We start from the raw sequence: 22,105 nt of genomic DNA on the forward strand, positions 1-22,105 counted from the left end.
CATAGCTAAAAAGCGCTAGGATGAGGTTTCTAGCAGTTGTTTATTTGTAGAACTTGTAAAGTGGGCACCCTTTCGCACATAATCACTTTCACCCATCCACAACCACACGCATGTGCACGTACTCACACCTTTTTGTTCACAAGTGGAAACACACACACTTACACCCACCTATTTACAAACACATACATGCGAACACTTACACACCTACCCATTCACAGGTGGTGGGAGGTAGATAGATACACATTGGCCAGTGGGTAGCTGGAGGTTTAGGGCAGCCTCAGGCAGCAGGAATATGAAGATCCCACCCCCTCCTCTCATTGGCTAACCTCAAGCATCAGCCAGTGATAGAGGGCCCTTTTCTAACTTGTCACAGCGTGAGGTGGGATCAGTGAAATGTGTTCATCCAATCCACTATGTGACAAGTAGGGAAAGGGTACAGTGAAGCTTCACTGATTGGCAGTCTGCCCTTGGCACTTGAGAGCAGAAACCTAAAGCACCCAGAGCTCACTCTATCAGTGATGCTCCCTCTCATCAGGAGGAAGACCCTCACAGGGCTTTGCCCAGCTGATGATGTCACTTCCCTTAAAACTGTGAGATCATCAGTCCGGCAAACCATGGCTGCCTGGCACCTGGTTGTTAGTGCATGTAAAGCATCTAGCTGCCTGACACAATGAGTTTCTGTCAGACTGACCTTTGCACAGCGTGACACTCTTATGTACTGGAAAGGGGTCAGGGACACAGCCATGATACCTTCCTTTATAGGCCGCCACTGGTTGCTAGGTTTTTTAACCGAGCCATCATCACAGACTCTTTCTGGGAAATAAATGATCTCATAAGGCCCAACAGGCTTGTATTCTTCTCTGTGTGTTCCCCCCCCAGGCATACACCATTGGAAGTAAAATACAATCTGGTTTTTCTTTTTGACCTATGTGTTTTTTTTCTTTGTGTTATTGTGTAGCTGTTATAGTCGAAGTAGAAGTATTAGTCGAAGTAGAAGGGAAGGGGTGGCAGGGGAAAAACTTCCTAAAATGTCACGCAGGTCTAGGAAAGAGACAGGTCAGGTTATGTGATCATGAGGAAGAGGATGGAGCGTCATTGGGAAACATCAAAATAGTAGCAAATAATTCAAATGCTGAACACTGGTGGGGAAATTAAAGCAAGGAGTCAGGCCAGGCGGGGCCCTCATCTAGAGCCTTCAAAGATCAGGGGGAGGAAGGTTGATTAGACGATATTGAATAGGAAAAAGGTACGCCACATAGCATAAGATTAGCCTCCTGGAATATAAATGGCCTAGGAGATGATGTTAAACAAAAAAACATAAGGGAACTAGGAGAAAACACAGAGATTATACGTGTCCAGGAGACTTGGCTATGTGGCAAGACCCCAATATTTGATGGCTTCTACCAGCTAAACCGGCTAGCCAAGAAATATAGATTTGGTCGCCCAGCTGGTGGAATAATGACTCTGGTGTCAACAAAAATTATGAAGAAAGTAACAAATAACTGTGAAATGTAAATGTTTGCTGGTCTGTAGAATACTGTTCTGTAGTAGGGGATCTCTGTGTATAGTCATAATCTAGTGAATAGTCCCGCCCATGTGCGCGGACCCCGGAGCAATCAAAAATAATCTCTTAAGCTGTCAAAACATGCAGACCTGCATAGACACTTAAGAGAGAATTTAAAGACAGATAATGCAGCCTATATCCACAGGCTACACTGTCCAATACTTCAACTGGAAATTCCACCAAAAACCACAACAGCACAGCCTGTCCAGGGTTTTCCACAGAGAAAAACCTTGCTTTTAACAGCAAAACCCTCTGGAATGATAGAGAGGAAGGAGTGGACAGACAAGCCCCATAGGTTGCCATTATGTGGCTCAAAACAGGATACTGTGCCTTTAAGAGAACCTTCCAGAAGCCTCACAGTATCCCAGAATGCAGTGCAGGTCCCTTTCACCTTCAGTTCTTTTTTCCGGCTCCTGCTAGCAGGACCCTGGAGCATTAGCTCTTCTTTTCTGAGCTTTTTCTATGCTATTTTTGTGATATTTTTGGATTTTTGTAGCTTCACTCGACGTCTTTGGCCTTTATCTGCATTCTGCTGTGGTTTTTTGGCAGAATTTCTGCAGTCTTCTTGTCTTTAGACTATTTGTAGTCTGACATGTGCTTTGTCTGCAGCTGAGCTGAAGGCTGAAGCTGAAGCTCACAGGGTTTGTACTCTGTGCTTGCCTGTGTCTTTGGACACCTGTCTTCTCTGTACCTTCTTTTCTAGGGGGCTTCGGCTTCCAGGTTTCAAACAGAGGAGTTTGAAGGCATCTTCAGCCTCTGGGTGAGGTGAGGGTAGGTCCTCTACCGAGTCCCATGCTGTAATCTCTGGGTTTATCCCCAGTAAGGGCACGTCTGAGCTATGACGCGGTTCCAGTCGGCGTTGGGGCCGTCGTGGAGTGCCTGGACGTCATGTAGTGCCTCGACGTCGACGTCATGTAGTGCCTCGACGTCGACGTCATGGAGTGCTTCGACGTCGACGTCATGGAGTGCTTCAACGTCATGGAGTGCTTCGACGTCGACGTCATGGAGTGCTTCGACGTCGACGTCATGGAGTGCTTCGACGTCATGGAGTGCTTCGACGTCATGAGGTGCTTCGACGTCATGAGGTGCCTCGACGTCATGGAGTGCCTCGACGTCATGGAGTGCCTCGACGTCATGGAGTGCCTCGACGTCATGGAGTGCCTCGACGTCATGGAGTGCCTCGACGTCATGGAGTGCCTCGACGTCATGGAGTGCCTCGACGTCATGGAGTGCCTCGACGTCATGAGGTGCCTCGACGTCATGGAGTGTCTCGACGTCGACGTCATGGAGTGTCTCGACGTCGACGTCATGGAGTGTCTCGACGTCATGGAGTGTCTCGACGTCGACGTCATGGAGTGTCTCGACGTCGACGTCATGGAGTGTCTTGACGTCGACGTCATGGAGTGTCTTGACGTCGACGTCATGGAGTGTCTCGACGTCATGGGATGTCTCGACGTCGACGTCATGGAGTGTCTCGAGGTCGACGTCATGGAGTGTCTCGACGTCAACATCATGGGGTGTCTCGAAGTCGACGTCATGGGGTGTCTCGACGTCGACGTCATGGGGTGTCTCTATGTCATGGAGTATCTTGACGTCATGGGGTTCCCCGACGTCATGGGGCGCCTCGACGTCATGGAGCAGTGTTGCTCGACGTCATGGAACGGTGATGCTTGACGTCATGGAGCGGTGATGCTCGACGTCATGGAGCGGTGATGCTCGACGTCATGGAGCGGTGATGCTCGACGTCATGGAGCAGGGATGCTCGACGTCATGGGGCAGGGATGCTCGATGTCATGGGACAGTGAGGCTAGACGTCATGGAGCGGTGAGTCTCGACGTCATGGAGCAGTGATGCTCCTTTTGGGGCATTGGTCTCTTGGGCTCTGCCCTCTTCCGTTGGGTCCGGCCGTCACCGTTAGGGATGGCTCGGCGTCTCCGTGTTTGACACCTAGTGACATTTTGACGTCTGAGTGTTGGTTGTCGTAGAGACAGTCACTATCTTAGTGATGGTGACGTCGTAGTGAGGTCGGCGTCATGGGTTACAGCCGCAGAGTACTGCCGGCTCTTGACGCCTGGGTCTGGTTCCAGGCCTCGCTCCTTGGTGAGCCTCCCGTCGTAGAGGGGACTTTGTGTTCCCGGCACCTTCCACTCACGACGCAGAGCAGTTGATCAGCGTCGAGGAACCCTTCTGATGGGGAGTTGGTGGTTACTCACCACGTGTACGCGGTGGACGTTTGTCCTTTTGCTTAGTTTTGAGTGCTTGCATGCCTGCACGTCTGCTAGGTCGCCTCCTGCTCATCCACTACTGGTGAGACCACCGGGGATGTTTCAGAATCCTCTCGGTTCCCTCTTCCGTCCACCACCCCAGGGGCCTTTTGCCCCTCAGTCTGCGAACCTCCGTGCCTTGATGCCAGGGATGCGTCTGCCATGAGTACGGGGAGTCCCTCTCCGACTCTTTACTGGTTGGCGGGACTTACCTTTCGTCCACTACCGCTTGGCAGGAGGTTCTGGCTCCGACCGTGCTCCTGACTTGGTCGCAGGGGTGGCGGCATGTGGACCTCGCGCTGTGGCCCGCTGTTGTTGGACCGTTGTTGTGAGATCCCTCTGTGGGGGGGGTTTTCTTAACCGATTTGTGGTTCCTCTGCCGAGAGACAGGAGGGAAGCCTTACAAGAGGTGGTCTAATGGCCTGATAGTTTCGGTTCTAGGCATCGGTGTCGGAGCGAAGTTTTTCTCTCCTGCCGACCCCCAGGTATTGTGGGTTTGTCCTACGTTGCCATACTTTTCTTCGCCTGACGTCTCTGCAGCCTGCGGCTCAGCAGTGTGCTTCTACTCTCCCGTTCTTTGGGCGGCCCTTGGGTTGCCATCAGAGTAGTGAGTGGCCCGCATGAAGTCTGAATCGGAGACTTTTGGACGGCTGTAGGTTTGGGGCGCGGAGAACGGCCTGAGGCCTTCTGCCCTTTCTAGCGGCGTTTTCCTCCCAGGTTTTGCCGGTGGTCCCGGGCCGCCATTTAATGCTTTACAAGTATGTTGTGCGCATATGCGGGAGAGCTTGTGGCTCCTCGGCGAACAAAGGCCGGCAGGGTCTGAGTCAGTCTTCGGTTCATCGGCCCTCCTCCAGCACTTCCTCCGGTCGGCTCGCGGTTTCAGCGGTGCGAGCTCTAAGCAGAGGCCGTTGTCCTGTTTAGGACAAGGGCGGTAGAGGGCGTACCTCTGTCCCAAAGGGGGAGAGGTCTGTACTCCCGGTTCTTCTGGTTCACGAGAAGGACAGGTACGAGTTCAGGCCCATTCTGGATTTGCGACAAGCAAACAAGTGGATTCGCAGTAGAGGAGTTTTGCATGCTGTCGTTGCATCAGGTTTATACTCAGCTGCAACAGGGAGATTGGCTTGGTGCCATAGATCTACGGGATGCATACTCCCATGTGCTCATTGCACACAGGAAGTTTCTGCGATTCCAAGTCGGCGCCCATCATTATCAGTACTCAGTACTGCCAGTCGGGCTGAGGTCTGCGCCCAGACTATTCTCGAAGTGCATGGCAGTGGTAGCTGCACGCCTGTGGAAAAACGAGGTGGCTTCTCTAACCGTGCCTGGACGATTGGTTGGTCAGGGCCTCCTCCTTCTCGGAAGCTCAGGCGCACTTCAAGAGGACGTGCGTTCTCTGGAGCGAGCTGGGGTTGCACATCAACATGTCCAAGTCTGTCCCCATTCTGGTCCAGTGCATACAGTACTTGGGAGCCTCCGTCAATACGCTGTCAGCAAGCGTGTCTTCTTCGGAGGAGAGTCGATTATCTCCCCTTGGGAAGGCTCAGGCTCTTGTGACCGCCCCATCTGCGGCAGTGGAGACGGTGTCTTCTCTACTGGGGTCGGTGGCCTCTTGTATATTCCTCACGCCACACGCACGGCTGCTCATGAGACCTTTGCAGGAGTGCTTGGAGGATCAGTGGGATTAGAGGAAAGGATCCTTGGGCGACAAGATACGACTGTCTCTGCGTGCTCTTCAGTCTCTGAAGTGGTGGTGTTCAGCTGAGAATCTCCTAAGAGGGGTTCCCTTTCACAAGGACATTTCCGCACAGACTGTCGTGACGGGTGCGTCTCTCCACGGCTGGGGGGGGGCGCTTTCCGGAGACTTGCAGAGACAAGGAACGTGGTCCCCGAGGGAGTCCACGTATCACATCATTTTCTGGGAACTCAGAGCTGTTCCCTTGGCATTGAAGGCGTTTCTTCTGTCCCTCCAGACCAACTCTCTGCTTGTACAACGGACAATTTGACCACAATGTATTACCTCAACAAGCAGGGGGGTTCGAGATCGCGCACTCTGTCGCAGGAGGCGCGGGCGATCTGGCGACTGACTCTAACGGCTACCCATCTGCCAGGTGTGCAGAATGTTCAGGCAGACGTGCTGAGCAGACTGATTCAGGAAAGCCACGAATGGGTCATAAACGACGAAGTACTAGGAGAAGTCTTCGGCAAATGCCGAGACTTCGCCCCCAGGTACTGCCTGTTGGGAAGCTGCGGAATGCGTTCTGGATTAACTGGTCGAACAGCTTTCTGTGCGCCTTTCCACCCTTTCCCTTGATTCCGGCGGTGTTCATCAAGCTGTCCCAGTCCAGGGCGCGGATGATCCTGATTGCCCCGGAATGGCCCAGACAGTGGTGGTTCACGGACCTGCTTCACCGGTCTCTCCGTCCTCTCCTACGGAGGCCTTGCAGGCCGGACCTTCTCGCAAAGGTCAGGGGGCAGACGTTGCACCCCAACCTCTCGTCTTTGAGTTTGGCTGCATGGCTCTTGAGATAGTGTGATATGGCCATTTGAATCTACCAGAAGTCTGTATGGATATACTGAAGGAGGCTAAGCATCCTTCCACTAGGACTTCTTCTGCTTACTAGTGGAAGAAGTTTTTGCTTCTGGTGCAAGTCCAAGGACCATGACCTGTCGACGTGTAAGGAAGATGTCTTCCTTCTGTATCTTCTACGCCTGGCGCAGTCGGGCCTTATGTCTAATCCATTACGGTTCATTTTGCTGCGCTGACTGCCTACAGGAAATGCCCTTCAGACTTCCTTCTTCCAGATCCCTGTGATCAAAGATTTTTTTGGAAGGCTGGAAGAAAGCATTCCCTCCTGTCTGGCTTCCTTCGCCTTCATGGGAATTGAATGTGGTGCTGTCCAGATTGATGTAGGAGCCTTTTGAACCTATTCATAGGGCTTCGTTGCAGCATCTGTCCTGGAAGGCGGCGTTCCTCGTGGCCATCGCATCGGCCCGCAGGGGGAGTGATATTCAGGCGTTGTGTTGCCAAGGACCTTATACTGTATTTCATACTGCTGAGGTTGTTACGCATACTCACCCTTAATGTCTTCCTAAGGTTATTTCTGGTTTTCATGTCAACCGGACAATAGCTTTGCCTACGTTCGTTCAGAATCCGGCATCTCCAGCGGGAAGGTCCCTACATTCCCTGGATGTTAGGAGGGTGTTGGAATTTTATCTGGCTAAAACCAGAGATATTCTTGGTTCAGATCTATTGTTTGTCAATTATGGATCAGTCTGGACCGGTCTTGCTACCTCAAAACAGTCCATCTCTAGGTGGATTGTGTCCTGTACACTATTGTGTTACCTACAGACTAATACGACCTTAGGAGGTAAACCTAAGGCTCATTCCACCAGGGGCAAAGCTGCCACGACTGCTTTGCTGCTTAATGTTCCGATTGCAGAAATCTGCAAGGCCGCCACTTGGAAGACGGTCCATACCTTGGCTAAGCATTACTGTCTGGACACTGATACCAGGGCAGATGCTCAGGTTGGGCAGGCTTCGCTGCGAAATTTGTTCGCACAATAGTGGTGTTATTTCTCGTTTCTCCACCGCCGCTTTGGTGTGGGGATGGGCTTGCCATTCTATTCACTAGATTATGACTATACACAGAGATCCCCTACTACAGAAGGAGTAGTTTCTGTCCTGTAACTCCAGTTCTGTAGTAGGGGTATCTCTGTTATAGTCATAAGCGCCCGCCCTCCTCCCCGGTGGAGAGAGATATTCATGTAAGGAATGCTACAGGTCTGGCGTGTTGCGCCTTCAAAAAGAACTGAAGGTGAAAGGGACCTGCACTGCATTCTGGGATACTGTGAGGCTTCTGGAAGGTTCTCTTAAAGGCACAGTATCCTGTTTTGAGCCACATAATGGCAGCCTATGGGGCTTGTCTGTCCACTCCTTCCTCTCTATCATTCCAGAGGGTTTTGCTGTTAAAAGCAAGGTTTTTCTCTGTGGAAAACCCTGGACAGGCTGTGCTGTTGTGGTTTTTGGTGGAATTTCCAGTTGAAGTATTGGACAGTGTAGCCTGTGGATATAGGCTGCATTATCTGTCTTTAAATTCTCTCTTAAGTGTCTATGCAGGTCTGCATGTTTTGACAGCTTAAGAGATTATTTTTGATTGCTCCGGGGTCCGCGCACATGGGCGGGACTATTCACTAGATTATGACTATAACAGAGATACCCCTACTACAGAACTGGAGTTACAGGACAGAAACTACTCCTTATCGGGGTTCATAAAAATGGATATGCTTTTGATTATAAATGTGTACATGCAATGGGGTTCTACAGAGCAATATGCAGATGAAATGGTTCTTTTTAAAGAAGATATGGATTATCTTTGTGAAAAGTATGGCACGGATATGATTATATTAATGGGCGATTTTAATCATAAACTACACCCTAAGAATGTAAACTGCTGGTTTCAAGAAATACTAGAGGCCTATGAGATACCACAAGCTATCTTCCCAGAATGTATAACAAGTGCTAAGGATACGCAGTTGGGATATATTTTGGGAGCCAAAAACCTTTTTTGCCTAAATGGAAGATGCCAATTAGACTGTCCTGCGAAAAAAACATTCAAGCTGGGAACTCGAATCTGCTCTATTGATTATGTTTTCATGTCACCTTGGAACTTCCAGCTAATTACTGGGTTTAGGATCCTGAATAGAGAAGGAAGCGACCATAATGTGGTTGTCTTGGAGATCCCTGATGTACAGCTAGAACCCCGTTCACAAGTGATGGAACAAAAGATAGACTACCCTAGACGATGTACAACTAGGTTAACGGAAGAATATGTCCCCAGATTAACCGCATCCATGCGGTGCATTTTCCCGCTGTGCGCTGGAAAATTCAAAAACCCATTGTTCATGACGAGCTCACTTTGTCATGAGTGTACCAGAGGTAAAACTCATGACGAGCTGAGCTCGTCATGAGCGTCGAAGGGGTTAATAAAGCTACAACAGAATTTAGATCTGGAGAAAGTAAGTGGCCAGAGCCTAGATTGGTACGTAGGAAAAATTGAGGAGGTGGTCCTAACTCTCAGTAAGGGACTGAAAAATGGAAATAGTGGCAAAAATAAAACTAAAGTGAGCAGTCTAAAGACGGAGAAACAAACTGGCTGGTTCACAAGGAAATGTCAGGAGAAAAAAAGAGAAGTGAGGAGAATGGCACGCCGTAAATCCTTAAAGGGGGACCAGGGTAGTGGAAACGCCCTCGTGGCCTTAAAAAGAGAATACAACATGCTAAGGACAAAAAGATAATTTAAAGAAGGTTGCTGGTTAAAGTTACTTGAGGCAATCGAAACAAGGAACCTACGCCAGTTCTGGAAGCTAGTGCACTCAGTAGCAGACCGCCAGCCAGGAGCAATAAAATGTATAGTGGAAGAAGCAGCTTGGCAGGAATATTTACAGGACTTGTATAGCCTGGGACTAACCGGGAAGAGAATCTGTACACAGACTGGAGCGGTCTGGTAGCAGATATAAAACTTGATTTTTCAGTCCGTGAAGTTAAAAAAACGATAATGGTCTTGAATCTAACAAGAGCAGCAGGCCCAGATAACCTCCCGGCACAGATAATTAAAACTCAAACAGATTGGTGGGCGGATTTCTTCGCAAATATGTTCCGAGCAATTTTAGATACTGGGAGGTTCCCCGGTAACTGGAAAGGGGCTATAGTAAGGCCCATACATAAGAAAGGGGATATGCACACCCCAAAAAACTATAGATTAATCAATCTACTTGACATTGGGGAGAAGATATTCGCAAAAATAGTGCTAGGCAAACTAAAAAACTGGGTAGAAGCGAACTCAATCCTCCCGGTGGAACAGGGGGGATTTAAAGAAGGACACTGACCGGTGGACCACTGCTATGCACTTTGGGCACTTGCCCGGAAGTCGATAAAACAAACGGGGAAATGTTCTGTTGTTTTGTCGACTTCCGGGCAGCCTTTGACTCGGTGGACCGCAGGAGATTATGGGAGTGCCTGATCAAATATGATATCCCAGTTTGCTTACTAGCAATCCTAAAAGAACTGCTTAGAGGGAACTGGGCCCAAGTAATAAAAGACACCCAGGGGGCACTGACAAGGAAAATAGATATAGGGAATGGGCTAAGACCGGGTTGCGCCTTAGGGCCCATCCTCTTTTCAATTTTTTTAGCAGACGTCCAGCAGCATTGGATGTCGAAAAAAGTGCCAGCCCCAGAATGAGTGGAAGAAAGGTCGCAAGCCTGTTGTATGCAGATGATCTAGTGATTACTGACCAGACAGAGCTAGGGTTACAGAGAAAACTAAACGCTTTTAATGACTATTGTAAGGCAAAATTGCTAGTAGTAAATATGCACAAGACAAAGATCTTGTGTTTCGGAAAAAGGTCCATGAGCTTTAGCTGGTATCTAGATAAAACAAAATTGAAAACGGTAAAAGAATATAAATACCTAGGCCTATGGTTCGAATCCTCTTTAAAATGGGATAAAAATGTGGAAAATCAAAATGCAAAAGCATCTTCCTCCATTTGTGGTTTGAAAAAATGTAATAAAGATTATGGGGACTTGTCACACAAACCCCTGTTAAAGGCTTATGAAGCCATTATTCCCCCACAAGTAATGTATGGGGTAGAGGTGCTCCTCTTCTGTGGTAAAGGGGTCGCAAGCCTGTTGTATGCAGATGATCTAGTGATTACTGACCAGACAGAGCTAGGGTTACAGAGAAAACTAAACGCTTTTAATGACTATTGTAAGGCAAAATTGCTAGTAGTAAATATGCACAAGACAAAGATCTTGTGTTTCGGAAAAAGGTCCATGAGCTTTAGCTGGTATCTAGATAAAACAAAATTGAAAACGGTAAAAGAATATAAATACCTAGGCCTATGGTTCGAATCCTCTTTAAAATGGGATAAAAATGTGGAAAATCAAAATGCAAAAGCATCTTCCTCCATTTGTGGTTTGAAAAAATGTAATAAAGATTATGGGGACTTGTCACACAAACCCCTGTTAAAGGCTTATGAAGCCATGATTCCCCGACAAGTACTGTATGGGGTAGAGGTGCTCCTCTTCTGTGGTAAAGGGGTGTGGGATCGGGAGGAAGGTAAGGCTTTAAAAATGCTACTGTCCCTGCCAAAGTCAGCAATGATACAGGCAATTAGATTAGAGACAGGAATGATGGGATGGAATACCCAGGCCAAAATGGCTGTGGCAAGATTCTGGAAACGCCAATCCCAAGGGGAAGCTCAAAAGGTCCCACATTGGTGCAGTGATGAAATCCGGCATAGCAGCCTAAGATGGGCAATGGAGGCAAAAAGGAAAATAAAGGAGATAATCTGGAGTCTAAACGTGGGAGTAAATCAAAATTTCTTAGACGTAGATTTCAGAAAGAGTGCACTCAGAGCACAAGGAAGGGAGCATTCAAGAATTCAGGACTTAGGATACCTGAGAAATACAAAATCGGTCCAAAACATGATAGAAGCATGGGAAAATGATGCATGGTATCCTTATTTAGAAACCCTGCCGAACTATGTATTTAGGTGGGATATTTTGAAAATCCGAATTGGTATCATCCCTTGGCTAATGGAGGGGAGACTTAAGGCAGAAATGTTATATCCCGATGGTATATGCAAGTGTGGACTGGGGACCACGTGTGAAATGTTGCACATATTGCTAGATTGTCTTACGTGTGTAGAAGTGAGAGAACTGTACTTACGACCCTTATTTATAAAATATGGCATAAGATTACTAGCCCAAGCAATTAATTTACTGATAGGAATGGAATATTTGGATATAGCAATTTGACTTGGTAACTATCTGAGAGGGGTCAACAAACTGGCGAGGACAAAAGCTTAAGAAAGTACAGTGATGAATTTACTTTACACCCTCTCCCGCAAAAGTCAAAGGCGAAAAACCGAGGTGAAGCTAGCTCATACTGTCCTAATATTTTATTGTAAATGAATAATGATGAATGTAAAGAACTTGCTTTTATCTTTAAGAGATTTGTAACGTCAACTTTTATTCTGTGTGGAGGGTTTTATACTTTTATTGATTTTACAACTTAGAATATTGATGAAATTGATTTTAGCATAGAAGTAGATATGTAGAGTTGCACAGAAAGTAATTGTGTGATTTTATATATGTTTGTATTATCCCGCTACTGATTGTTTTTTGTACAGTGTTTGACTTTTATATGTTCTTGAAGTTTAAAGACTACAGTCTAAATAAATAGAGTTCTTCTCTCTCTCTCGTTTTGCTTTTACCAAGCTAAAGCAGGGAAGCAGGAAAACAGAATTCCAATAAATTTGTTCAGTGACTCAGTATTGAGCTTTCCAACTCAAGACACTTTTGAATCTCACGAAGTAAACATTTGCTGGCAACTAAGCATAGCCTACAGTGAGTCAGCAGTAGGGTATTTTATTTTCCTTGCATTCTTAGAGGAACAAAGCATTCAATATGTACACCAATTAGATGCTGAACCTTTTGCTGTAATACTTAATATCTGTAATTTTGACTGGTTACATTTTTGTAGCTCTTAATGGCTGCAAAGTCATACTTCTGAAGGTGCTAATTCCAGATTAAAAAGTTCTGCACAATTTCCCAAAGTACTGAATATAAACTACAGTTCACTATAATCATCTCTGAATATCTCTAGTTTCATGTGAATAATGGTGTCTAAGTTTAGGATCGTTTGCTCACCCACAGCCTCTTCTCTGCAGGAGTAGTCCTCGAAGAGGTATGGGGGCTTTTGTAAGGTGGGAGGAGGAGGTGTGGAAATCATCTGATATGGTGGGATGCATGGGGTAGTGTAAGCCATTTCATGGGTCCCCTGGTAGCCTTAAGAGCCAGAAATTGATCATCTTTCTGTATTTCTATGTACATCTGATCTCTTATGCCTCTTCTTAGACTGGAAAAACAATGCTTGCGTAGGGATTCACAGTCCCAGTACCAGTCTCACTATGTATTCATGAGTTTATAATCCCTGAGATTTGGGTGAAATATTTTGCCTAATCTTTTGCTTTTTCATTATATTCTAGGTCTTCTTTGAAATGCGAAAATGCTTACAAATATTTGTATTTGCTTCTTTGAGCAGCGACCTACCAGGGAGATAGATCCATGTCTTGATCCTAAGCAGTGTCATTATTTTTTCTACTTGTTAATTTAAGTTACCTAAAAAAGTACTACCTAAAAGGCCATCTGACACAAGGAAAATGTTCACACCATTCTTTCAACAATGAATCCAGTGAATCAATATTTAAAGACAGTACCTAAGCGGTATGTCGTAGATGAGATGTTTTTCTCTGCTTATTTGTTCCATTTGCACTAGCTGTGCCGTGTGCTTACTTAAAGGGATGACATGCAAAAGAATTGTGTAAGATGGGTTTTGATCAATTAAGCCATAGTGGATTGACTTTTGTAAGAGCTGACCAACAACTTCACCAGACCTCTTTTATTGAAGTACAGTGTGATTGGAAATGAGCAGTAGTGATTATTTTTAGCAAGCTCTGTGAGCAGTCACTTTAGCTTGCATACTGTTAATAGTCACATTTATACTTTTTGCACTTAACACACTAGCCATCCTTCTCATCAGCTCTTTGCCAAGGGTTTTCCGGATAATCAAACGATCATGTTCCCTATGCATTTGTTCAATATCCTTTAAGAAAGCTCTGCCACATTTACAGTGTCTCTCTCTCTCAATGTTATGGAATTCTGAGCTTTACCTTCACTTCTTGATGTTTTCAAGTTAACAACGCTCAGGTAGAAAATGTGAATTTCCATTGATTCTGCTGTCTTGATTGTGTGACAAAAAATATGATACATGACTGCAGTGGGATGTGGGATCTCCTGGGCATGGTTCTTTTCTCCTGCTCATTCTAATCTATAGGTTTTCTTGTGTTGTACTCCATGTAACACAATGATTGTTATTTGCACCATTTTAAAACAATGATTCCTTTTTAGGGAGTTGAACGGAGTACGGAGCCTGGTCTCAAAAGCTTGCGTACTGGACGGATTCTTCAGGAAGGCATGGTGCTAACAATTGAACCAGGAATTTATTTTATTGATCACTTGCTCGACCAAGCGCTGGCAGACCCCGCACAATCATGTTTCATCAACAGCGAAGCACTTCAGCGCTTTCGAGGATTTGGAGGAGTAAGTAATTGGTTAATGGAACAAATCAGGATGGGTCTGTTGGTATGCTAAAGTACTCCTAAGTTCCTAAGATGTCTGTGATGTATCTGGTATAGAAGTGAACTGTAACATTTCTGCACAACATAAGTTAGGATAATTGTATGTGAAAGCCATTTAAAGGGCTCTGCCAGCAATGCACAGAGCTTGCCCCTGCCCCACTCATGCACTTTTCAAACAATACCTCAGTATCGTTTTTGCTTGTAGAAATGTTTCTCCTGATTAGTAGCTTGTTTTCTTATTTCCGTGGGCTCCCACTTATTCCAAATGTCATCAACTTTAGTAAATATATGTGCTGCAGAAGCCATTTTTGAGCAAGTGAGCCACAGCAGTGTTGTATTTTAGCAAGAACATTGAAGAAGTAATTATATTTGTGGATTGATCTTTTCAGGATTAGCTTCCTTCAGGGTTTCTGAACCACGTCATTTGGAGGCACTCCGGTCCTTGCTCCTGGTCTGTTCAGTAAGAGTGTTTTTTTACGTTGAGTGCTCAACTGTCGCTTACCCTGAGATGCATTTACAAAGTACCATGTAGCTCAGTCTAAAAGTGCCAGGTGACTTAACACTGACGCTCATGCCAGGATTGCTCAGTCCAGCCTACGGGCTCTGGCCATTATGAGACTCTACTCTGTGTACATTTAGGGTTCTACCTCCCACAGTGATGCTCACACAGAAGTCCTCATAATTCCATTCACGCAGCAAATACTGATTAAACTCTGTACCTTGCTCAGACGGTTTAGGATGTCAAATCATGGTTCAAAGTGCATCCAACAGGGAACAAGGTGGTTCCAAAAGGTCCAAATTCATGTTGAGCAATATGTCTAACACTTTGGCCATTGCCCCAGCATCTGTAGAAGGCTCTACTGTAGCAGAGGTATCTTCTGATTAACTCCAACATGCCAAGGACGAACAATCAGATGACTCGATGGATAAGGTCTTTAATACATTTTGCTAATTTTCAAACATGATGTTATGAGCCAGGTTACCTTTGCAGCTTCTCAGTATAAAGACCTCAGTAGGATGGAATGCTGACTCGGACTTGCCTGTGTTTTAAGTGTGTGCTCTTCAGATCACTGCATTTGTCACTATCGACAATTGATCTCACTAAATTGACAAGTGGGGGATGAGAAACATCCTTCCTCTGTAGTCATGTGCTGTGTTGAATTTCTTCTGGCCCTCTAGACATCAGGAATCATACGCTCAAGGTGCTGTTATCTTTCCAGTGTCCCCTATTTTCCAGGGTTCGCAATGTGCTTCATTAACCTTTCGAGTCACCTTTTGGTCCACCTGTATGTGGCTGGTTATCATTACTGTGCTGGTGAAGCGTTCAGTACCTCTTCCTTCACAAATGCAGTCTTCAGTTCTATCTTCACTGATAAAGACATCTCCTTTGACAGCGTATGGTCAGCGCTGTTGCTCCGGCATTGCTGAAGCCTATGGTTTGTCTATGGAATGTCAAAACCTCCTCGATGTCTCCAAGCATGCCCAGGCTCAAAACCGAGCACTTTGTTCCAATGTCCCCTTAGCATTAGTGTCTTTCAATGTATATATATTTTTTAATTTCTCCTAATGTCCTTCTGTGCATATAGCAGCACAGGGGTCGATTGTCTCCAGAGTCACGCAAGTCCCCATCCTTAACAGAAGGAATTATATGGATGCAAAGCAAATGGCTATGTTTTTGCTGAACACAGCATGTGACTGTGTAGACCGAGCTGCCACGTGGATTGGCCTTTTGAAAGAGCAGAAATAGACATGAATCCCTCACAAGTAACTCTCAATTCTGACTTGGTACAACATTATGAATACATGGATGGTTGCAACAGTAGATTAAAATTGTGGTGGGGGTGGTGGTTTTGGTCTGGTAGGTTAATTACTCTGTGGTGGTAGTCCTTGTGGTGGAGCTCTCCGTGGTAGTCTCCTCGGTAATGATGATCTTAGTTGTGCTGGTATCGATGGTCACCTCTAGGATGGTGTTTTCTGTGGTGTTATCTTGGTAGTTGTGGTCTCATTTTTCATCTCCTTGTTGTTGGTAGCCAACACGGTGTTGATTTTGATAGTTGTCTCAACTGCATTGATCTGATTCAGTTGTCCTGCAAGAGGAGGATAGAAAGACAATATACACTGTAAAGGGCTGCCCCATACCCCGCTGCAAGGGACACGCGCAGGCTGCACCAGGGCCAGTCTTTGCCTGGAGGAGGCTGCGCTGGGCCCCCTCATGGCCCCTGAATGTTTAATTCTGCAAGTCTGATAACCGTGCAGCACCCACAGCGTAAGTATATCCGTTATTTAGCGGCCCATTATTTGAACTGTGGTTTGTCATTTTGATTCCTGAGAACTTTAAATTGGGGTTTGGCCTCTTTTTAACATCGCCCCTGCATGAGCCATGCACTCTTGTTTGCAAGACACTATTGTTTAAAAAAAGGGCTTGCAGCCCACCCTTTACATACCATTTGTTGGCTTCTGTGTCACTCTGCATTGCTACCTCCTAATTGGCCAGCAAAGGCCAAGCTTTGCTTCCGTTCCTTACTGTGGAGCGTGGAATTGGTCTCCGGCAGCTGCTTGCACTGTGATTGAGGTAATTTTTTTCCACTTGCTGATTTCCCCTCCCAACCACCATTAGTCTATGTTTGCTGTCCCATTCACCCAACCCCTCCCCACCGTCTTTGCTTGCCCATACCCCCATCCTTGCTTGCTCATCCCGGCCTCTCCGTCACACCTGAAAAGAAAGCACTGTGTAGCCCGAAATGGTCCCAAGATGCTTGTTTCCAGTCCAGGTAGGGCCTGGCTTGGCAGTTCGGGTTGGTCTGTTCCCATGAGGAGCAGGACCAAGCCTGATTTGCATATGGCTGGGTCCAAACTAGGGTGGCATGTGAGCAAGGAAGTATGTCTTAAATTAAGACAGAGGGATCAGTTTAGAATGGCAATAGAACCAGGAAAGGCACAGAGCCTTTGCAGGTGGGCAGATTGCTCACCAATGCTGCCATACAAAGACTGTTAAAACCTCATTGCTTCTTCATTTGTGCTCTAGAATGCTGTTCTGGTGTAAAGTATGCTCCAGGCACACGTGATAGGCTTTACCCTCACTTAATCAGGCAGCATTGGTGATCAATGTAGGAGAGGAAGTTGACTTCTGTTTAGCTCTGTTGTTAACAGGCACCATTTTGTTCTGAGTCTGACTGCTCCAGGTTTCACCAGCACACAGTGATCCTGGATTGTAATCAACATTTTTGTTGAGATTGTAGAATGAGATAGGATTTGAAGTCTGAGAAACCGTCTAAATATCACTCTCCACTGACGGCCATTGTCTCTTAGTCAGTGGTTCATGAAAAGCAGCAGTGTCCTTGAAAACCCTGTGTGTTTCTGTAATATACATGCGGAAGCAGACTAGTAGGCAGCTAGCACACCTTATCCAGTAAGCCAACAGCCAAACCACAGCGGGATTGTTTGCATAAGTTATTTTTTTGCACCTTGAAGCACAAGCACTTTATTATGTCTTGAATTGCCTGAATGCCTAAACAGGCATCCCAAAAACAAACAAAAAAGGAATTGGGACTCTGGCTCACAGAATAACACCAATAAACTAAACTGAAAGCATGAATTTTAGTCACTAATGCATAAAGTGAGTCAACGCTGATTTATGTATTTTAAAGTTTGAAAGTATTTTTCTTTTAAATCGTGAGTTTTAAATTGTGAGTTCTAATTAACTGTACAATAAAGATTACTTACTATTACTGTAATATACCATCCACACCCTATAGAACTGAGTACTTTTGACATGTTGACTGAAATACGTTTCATTAATAGTCGCTATTATTATTATTAGGAGAAACACGCAAGACCAGAATTGCTGTATGGCCAGATCCATTACACATGGCCGTCTCGCAGTGACGGCTCATTGGGCGGTACAGGTTGTTCCCCGCATCGAGTAACTGTTTCTTTCCTGCCTCCCAGGTTCGCATCGAGGATGACATCGCAGTGACAGCCAATGGGATGGAGTTACTGACATGCGTGCCACGCACGGTGGAGGAGATAGAGGAATTTATGGCTCATGGCAGCACCAAATCAGCAGATCCCATTGCCAGTGTAAAGTTCTAAACTTGCTAGATTGATTCAGACATTGGTACTGAGCAGCCGCCTGTGTCCGGCGTTTCTTGCAGAGCTACAGTATTGTGATGAAAACTTCTCCTATGCACAGCCTTTCAGCAACCTCAGAAATGCAAGAGTGCATGAATTGGTGAAATGCAAATGCTGATTTTTACAATGTGAATATTACTGAATATCTGTTTTTATAAGATGATCATACCTCTAAGGTGATTCAGATATAAACTATGCATTCTGTGTCACTGCTTTCTTTGATTAAAAGCATACATTTTGTATTTGTGGTTTTTATTCCAGCAGCAAGAGCGAGGCATGCACGTGAACACGCACATTGTGGTCATTGTTTTCATATCTAAATTCTGAAACACTAGGGTACATTTGCTATCCGTGCCCATGTCTGTGCAAGCAATCCAATACTGTACTTTGAAATAATTATGGCTAAGATTCCAGGAATATATTTGGCGAACAATGGTTCAATTGGGCCAATGGCCTCGGGCAAGTTCCTTTCCAGAGAAAGGAAAAAATGTAATAATAGGTTCCGTACATTTTCATTCGGGACTCTAGAGTATACAGTCTCTAATGGAAACAGGACAAGTATAAAGTAGAACCTCCAATGTTTATTTGTGTAAGTGTAATTCATTAATTTATTGCAGCATATCAAAACATTTTCTTAAATCAATATATTCTTTTTTTTGTTTTTTTGTAATTTTCATGAATAAGTGAAAAAGAAAGGTGCTTTAGTGAGTGGAAGATAGTAAAACAAATATAACTCTTAAGAAATATAACATTGAACTCCTATTGATGAATTCATATAATACAACCATGAGTTAATTTAGTTATGAGGTTGACGGCGTTTCAATCTTAGACATTTGAAATCATCTTCAGTACAAGTGTCTGAGCACCTAATATCACTGGAAAAGAAAAGGAAGAGGATGTTGTCAGGCTGGAGTAATTAGATGCCTGCTAATAGTTTCAAGACGTAGTTAAAAAGGTGTTTGTTTTTTTAAAATGCAATGTGCAGAATGGTAAGGTCTTCACGTGGGTATGACACCACCTATTGATGAACCAGTTGTATTACTATACAACATATTTTGGAGCGACAATTTAATCGTATAAACCGTAGCGTGTAAGGGGGGGGACATAGAAGCGTAGTTAATGTATTTCGCTTCACTTGGGGAAGTCAGAGTAGTTAAGCACCCAGTCGTTAGAGTGGTGGAAGCAATTCAACTTACCGAAGAAACAATTAGTCAGTCCTGTGCTGATGGCAAGGCTTCGTACTGTGTTATCTTGCGCTTGATTAAATCTTTTCTTGTTGTCTAGGGAGCAAAAAGACACAAGTGTTCTAATGAGGTGAGTGCCATATCCTCTAGGGGTTAGTGACCTGTGTTAAAAATCAAGTGGTAGATGGGTCGAGGGATAGTTTGGATGGAGAACCCATTTCAACTTACGGCAGTATGACGGTTAATGGGACCTCTTAATTTGGTGAGAGCCAAGCCAGAGTAGCATAGTCCTTGTGTAAGGTTTGTCTGGAAGGGTACATGAGTGGGGAGTCAGCAAGTGCTAAAATGTCTGGAGCGCTCTTGTTAATTAAGCGGATGGATAGAAACTGAACCACAAGGTGACGGCACAAGTAATAATTATGGAGCAATTAAAAAAAGAGCAGTGTGTCAGCGTATGCTAGACATTTGTATCACCCTTATAGGCAGAGGTGTGGCATAGAACTTACTTAATGTGGTGATCAGGCATGTATTCCCACCGGGACTCGGCTCCGAGGTGAGAATCAGTGTTGCCAGATTTCGAGACCCGTCTCAAGCCCAAAGACGTTCAAGGATAAGCCCAAAACGGACCATTGTCTGCCCAAAAACCAGCCCAAAGTCGAAACTCTCAACTTTTGCAAAAATAGTCTTAAGAAAACATTTTAAGGGTGAATCTAAATTCTATTCAATATACCGATAGTGGGAGGAGGTTAACTGGGCACCTATGTTAATAAATACTTATTTTCAAGACCAGTCACCACTTTGACTTTTCATCTTGTAGTTCTGTCACCACAGAACCGAACCCGAACCTTCATGAAAAACCTCTACAAAAGCAGATTATAAACCACTTTGTCTATTAATAAGAATATCAATGCTATTTCAACAATGTAACTCAAAAAAAGAATACTGGAGAGGTTATGAAGAATTAACACTACACAATGATCTACATATTAAGAAACATCCCCTTATCGTGTTGCTGCAGCTGGTCTCAGAGGCACTCCCTGGGGTTGGTTCAGATCCATTTTAGAGGGCCGCAAGCAATCGGTATGGCTCTCACCCTACAAGTCCAATACTGTAAATATGAATTGTGGAGTTCTGCACGGTTCTTCTCTTTCCCCGATTCTCTTCAATGTGTATATACACCCAGACTCAGATGGGTATTAAAATATATAACTCTGCTGATGATGTGCAGCTAATTTTTACCATTGAAGAGTCACCTAAATCAAATAAATTTGTTAGGAACTCAATGCTGTTCATCCAGAACTGGATGAACAGCAACCTTTGAAACTGAATTCGGAAAAAAACAAAATCATCAGTCCCAAAAACAAATTTCTGTATTGGACTCCCGCACACTGGCCTTTGTAGTTAGGTGCGGCTCCTCACCCTAAGCCTTTGATCAAGGGTCTGGGCATACAAATAGATGTGGATCTCTCCATGAGCCCGCAGATTGGCTCTGTTACCTCTGCTTGCTTTGCCCAAGTTCAGAAATTGCGAAAGATTAGAAGATTTTTCAGCAGAGAGGCTAGCATTCAAATCATTATCGCCTTGATACTTTCAAAAATTGATTATGGGAACGCGATATACCTCGACCTCCCGCAAAATCAGAAGCATCGTTTGCAGATGATTCAGAATCAAGCAGCCAGAATCATTTACCAACAAGATAGATGGTGCCATATTAGACCGCTGCTAAAAGAGCTTCACTGGCTGCCAGTGGAGCAGCAATCTCAGTTTAAAACTGGATGTATCCTATTCAAAGCCATACGTGGTCTGGGTCCCAAATTCATATCTTCGAGAGTCCTCAAATACTCCCCTCAGTGCACCTTAAGATCCATGCATATGAATCTTTTGTTAGTACCGAGATTCAGACGCAAATGCACTAGAGGGTCTCGTTTTTCTGTACTGGGCCCGAAATTGTGGAACTCTCTGCCTACTGCCCTGAGACTTGAAGAAGACTACCTGCGTTTCTGAAAATTGCTTAAGACTTGGCTTTTTACTCTAGCACATAATTAGACTGTTTCTGATTTTGATTTCTCCTTCTCAAATCTTAGCACCAAGAGACCTGCTGGTGAACGTACGCTTTAGAAATTCACAATTAACATAACATTAAAATAATTGCAACACAGCGTGTTTGACATGACAACAATCTATGTACTTGTTTGTAGATATTCAATAACAAAAAAACTCCTTCACAATTACAGTATGGGATAACAGTAAAAATAAACCACAGCAGACCAATCTGAAACAGTTTTCGTGCAAAACAAGCGTACGTAAATGTGAAGCAACAGTGTGAAAACGGAGGGTTGCACCAGTAAGACGAGAGTGCCACACTTTTAAAATGTAAGGAGAGGCCAGAAAAGAGACAGTCACGTACACTGACTGATTCCCTGCCCTCCGTTCCAAAGTCCTTCCCCGTGACAACTTACTCTGGCACAAAAAAGTATAGAGGACAATGTTGTTTCCATTGTGTTGCAGCAAGCGCTTGACTAAAGCTCTTAGTCTTGGGAAGCAGCAGAGGGGTTTGTTTGGGGTACGGATGAATGCAAGGCTGTTAGAGCAAAAATGAAAATGATACCAATTTCCCAGAACTTTTGGCGACACACTCAACACCAACACTCCCTCAACTGTCATACTGTTCGTGTTCCATCCCACTCCATTCTCCTTCATCAGCACTGTCCCACTCCCATACCGCCATTGGCTTGGGCCCTCTCATGAGGCTCCTTTATT

The 22,105-nt window shown here is 45.1% G+C and overlaps 1 protein-coding gene across 1 annotated transcript in view; it reads left to right on the forward strand.

Annotated features, from left to right (window-relative positions):
* PEPD (peptidase D) overlaps window positions 1-18,401 on the forward strand; it is a 166,078-nt gene extending 147,677 nt beyond the window's left edge. Inside the window, exons 14-15 of the mRNA XM_078670283.1 lie at window positions 13,801-13,992; window positions 17,979-18,401. Coding sequence (XP_078526409.1) covers window positions 13,801-13,992; window positions 17,979-18,122 — 336 coding nt within the window. The 3' untranslated portion in view covers window positions 18,123-18,401. The remainder of the gene's footprint in view (window positions 1-13,800; window positions 13,993-17,978) is intronic.
* The last annotated feature ends 3,704 nt before the right edge of the window (window positions 18,402-22,105 follow it).

The sequence above is a fragment of the Lissotriton helveticus genome, chromosome 12 (assembly GCF_964261635.1).
Source record: "Lissotriton helveticus chromosome 12, aLisHel1.1, whole genome shotgun sequence".
Taxonomy (NCBI): Eukaryota; Metazoa; Chordata; class Amphibia; order Caudata; family Salamandridae; genus Lissotriton; species Lissotriton helveticus.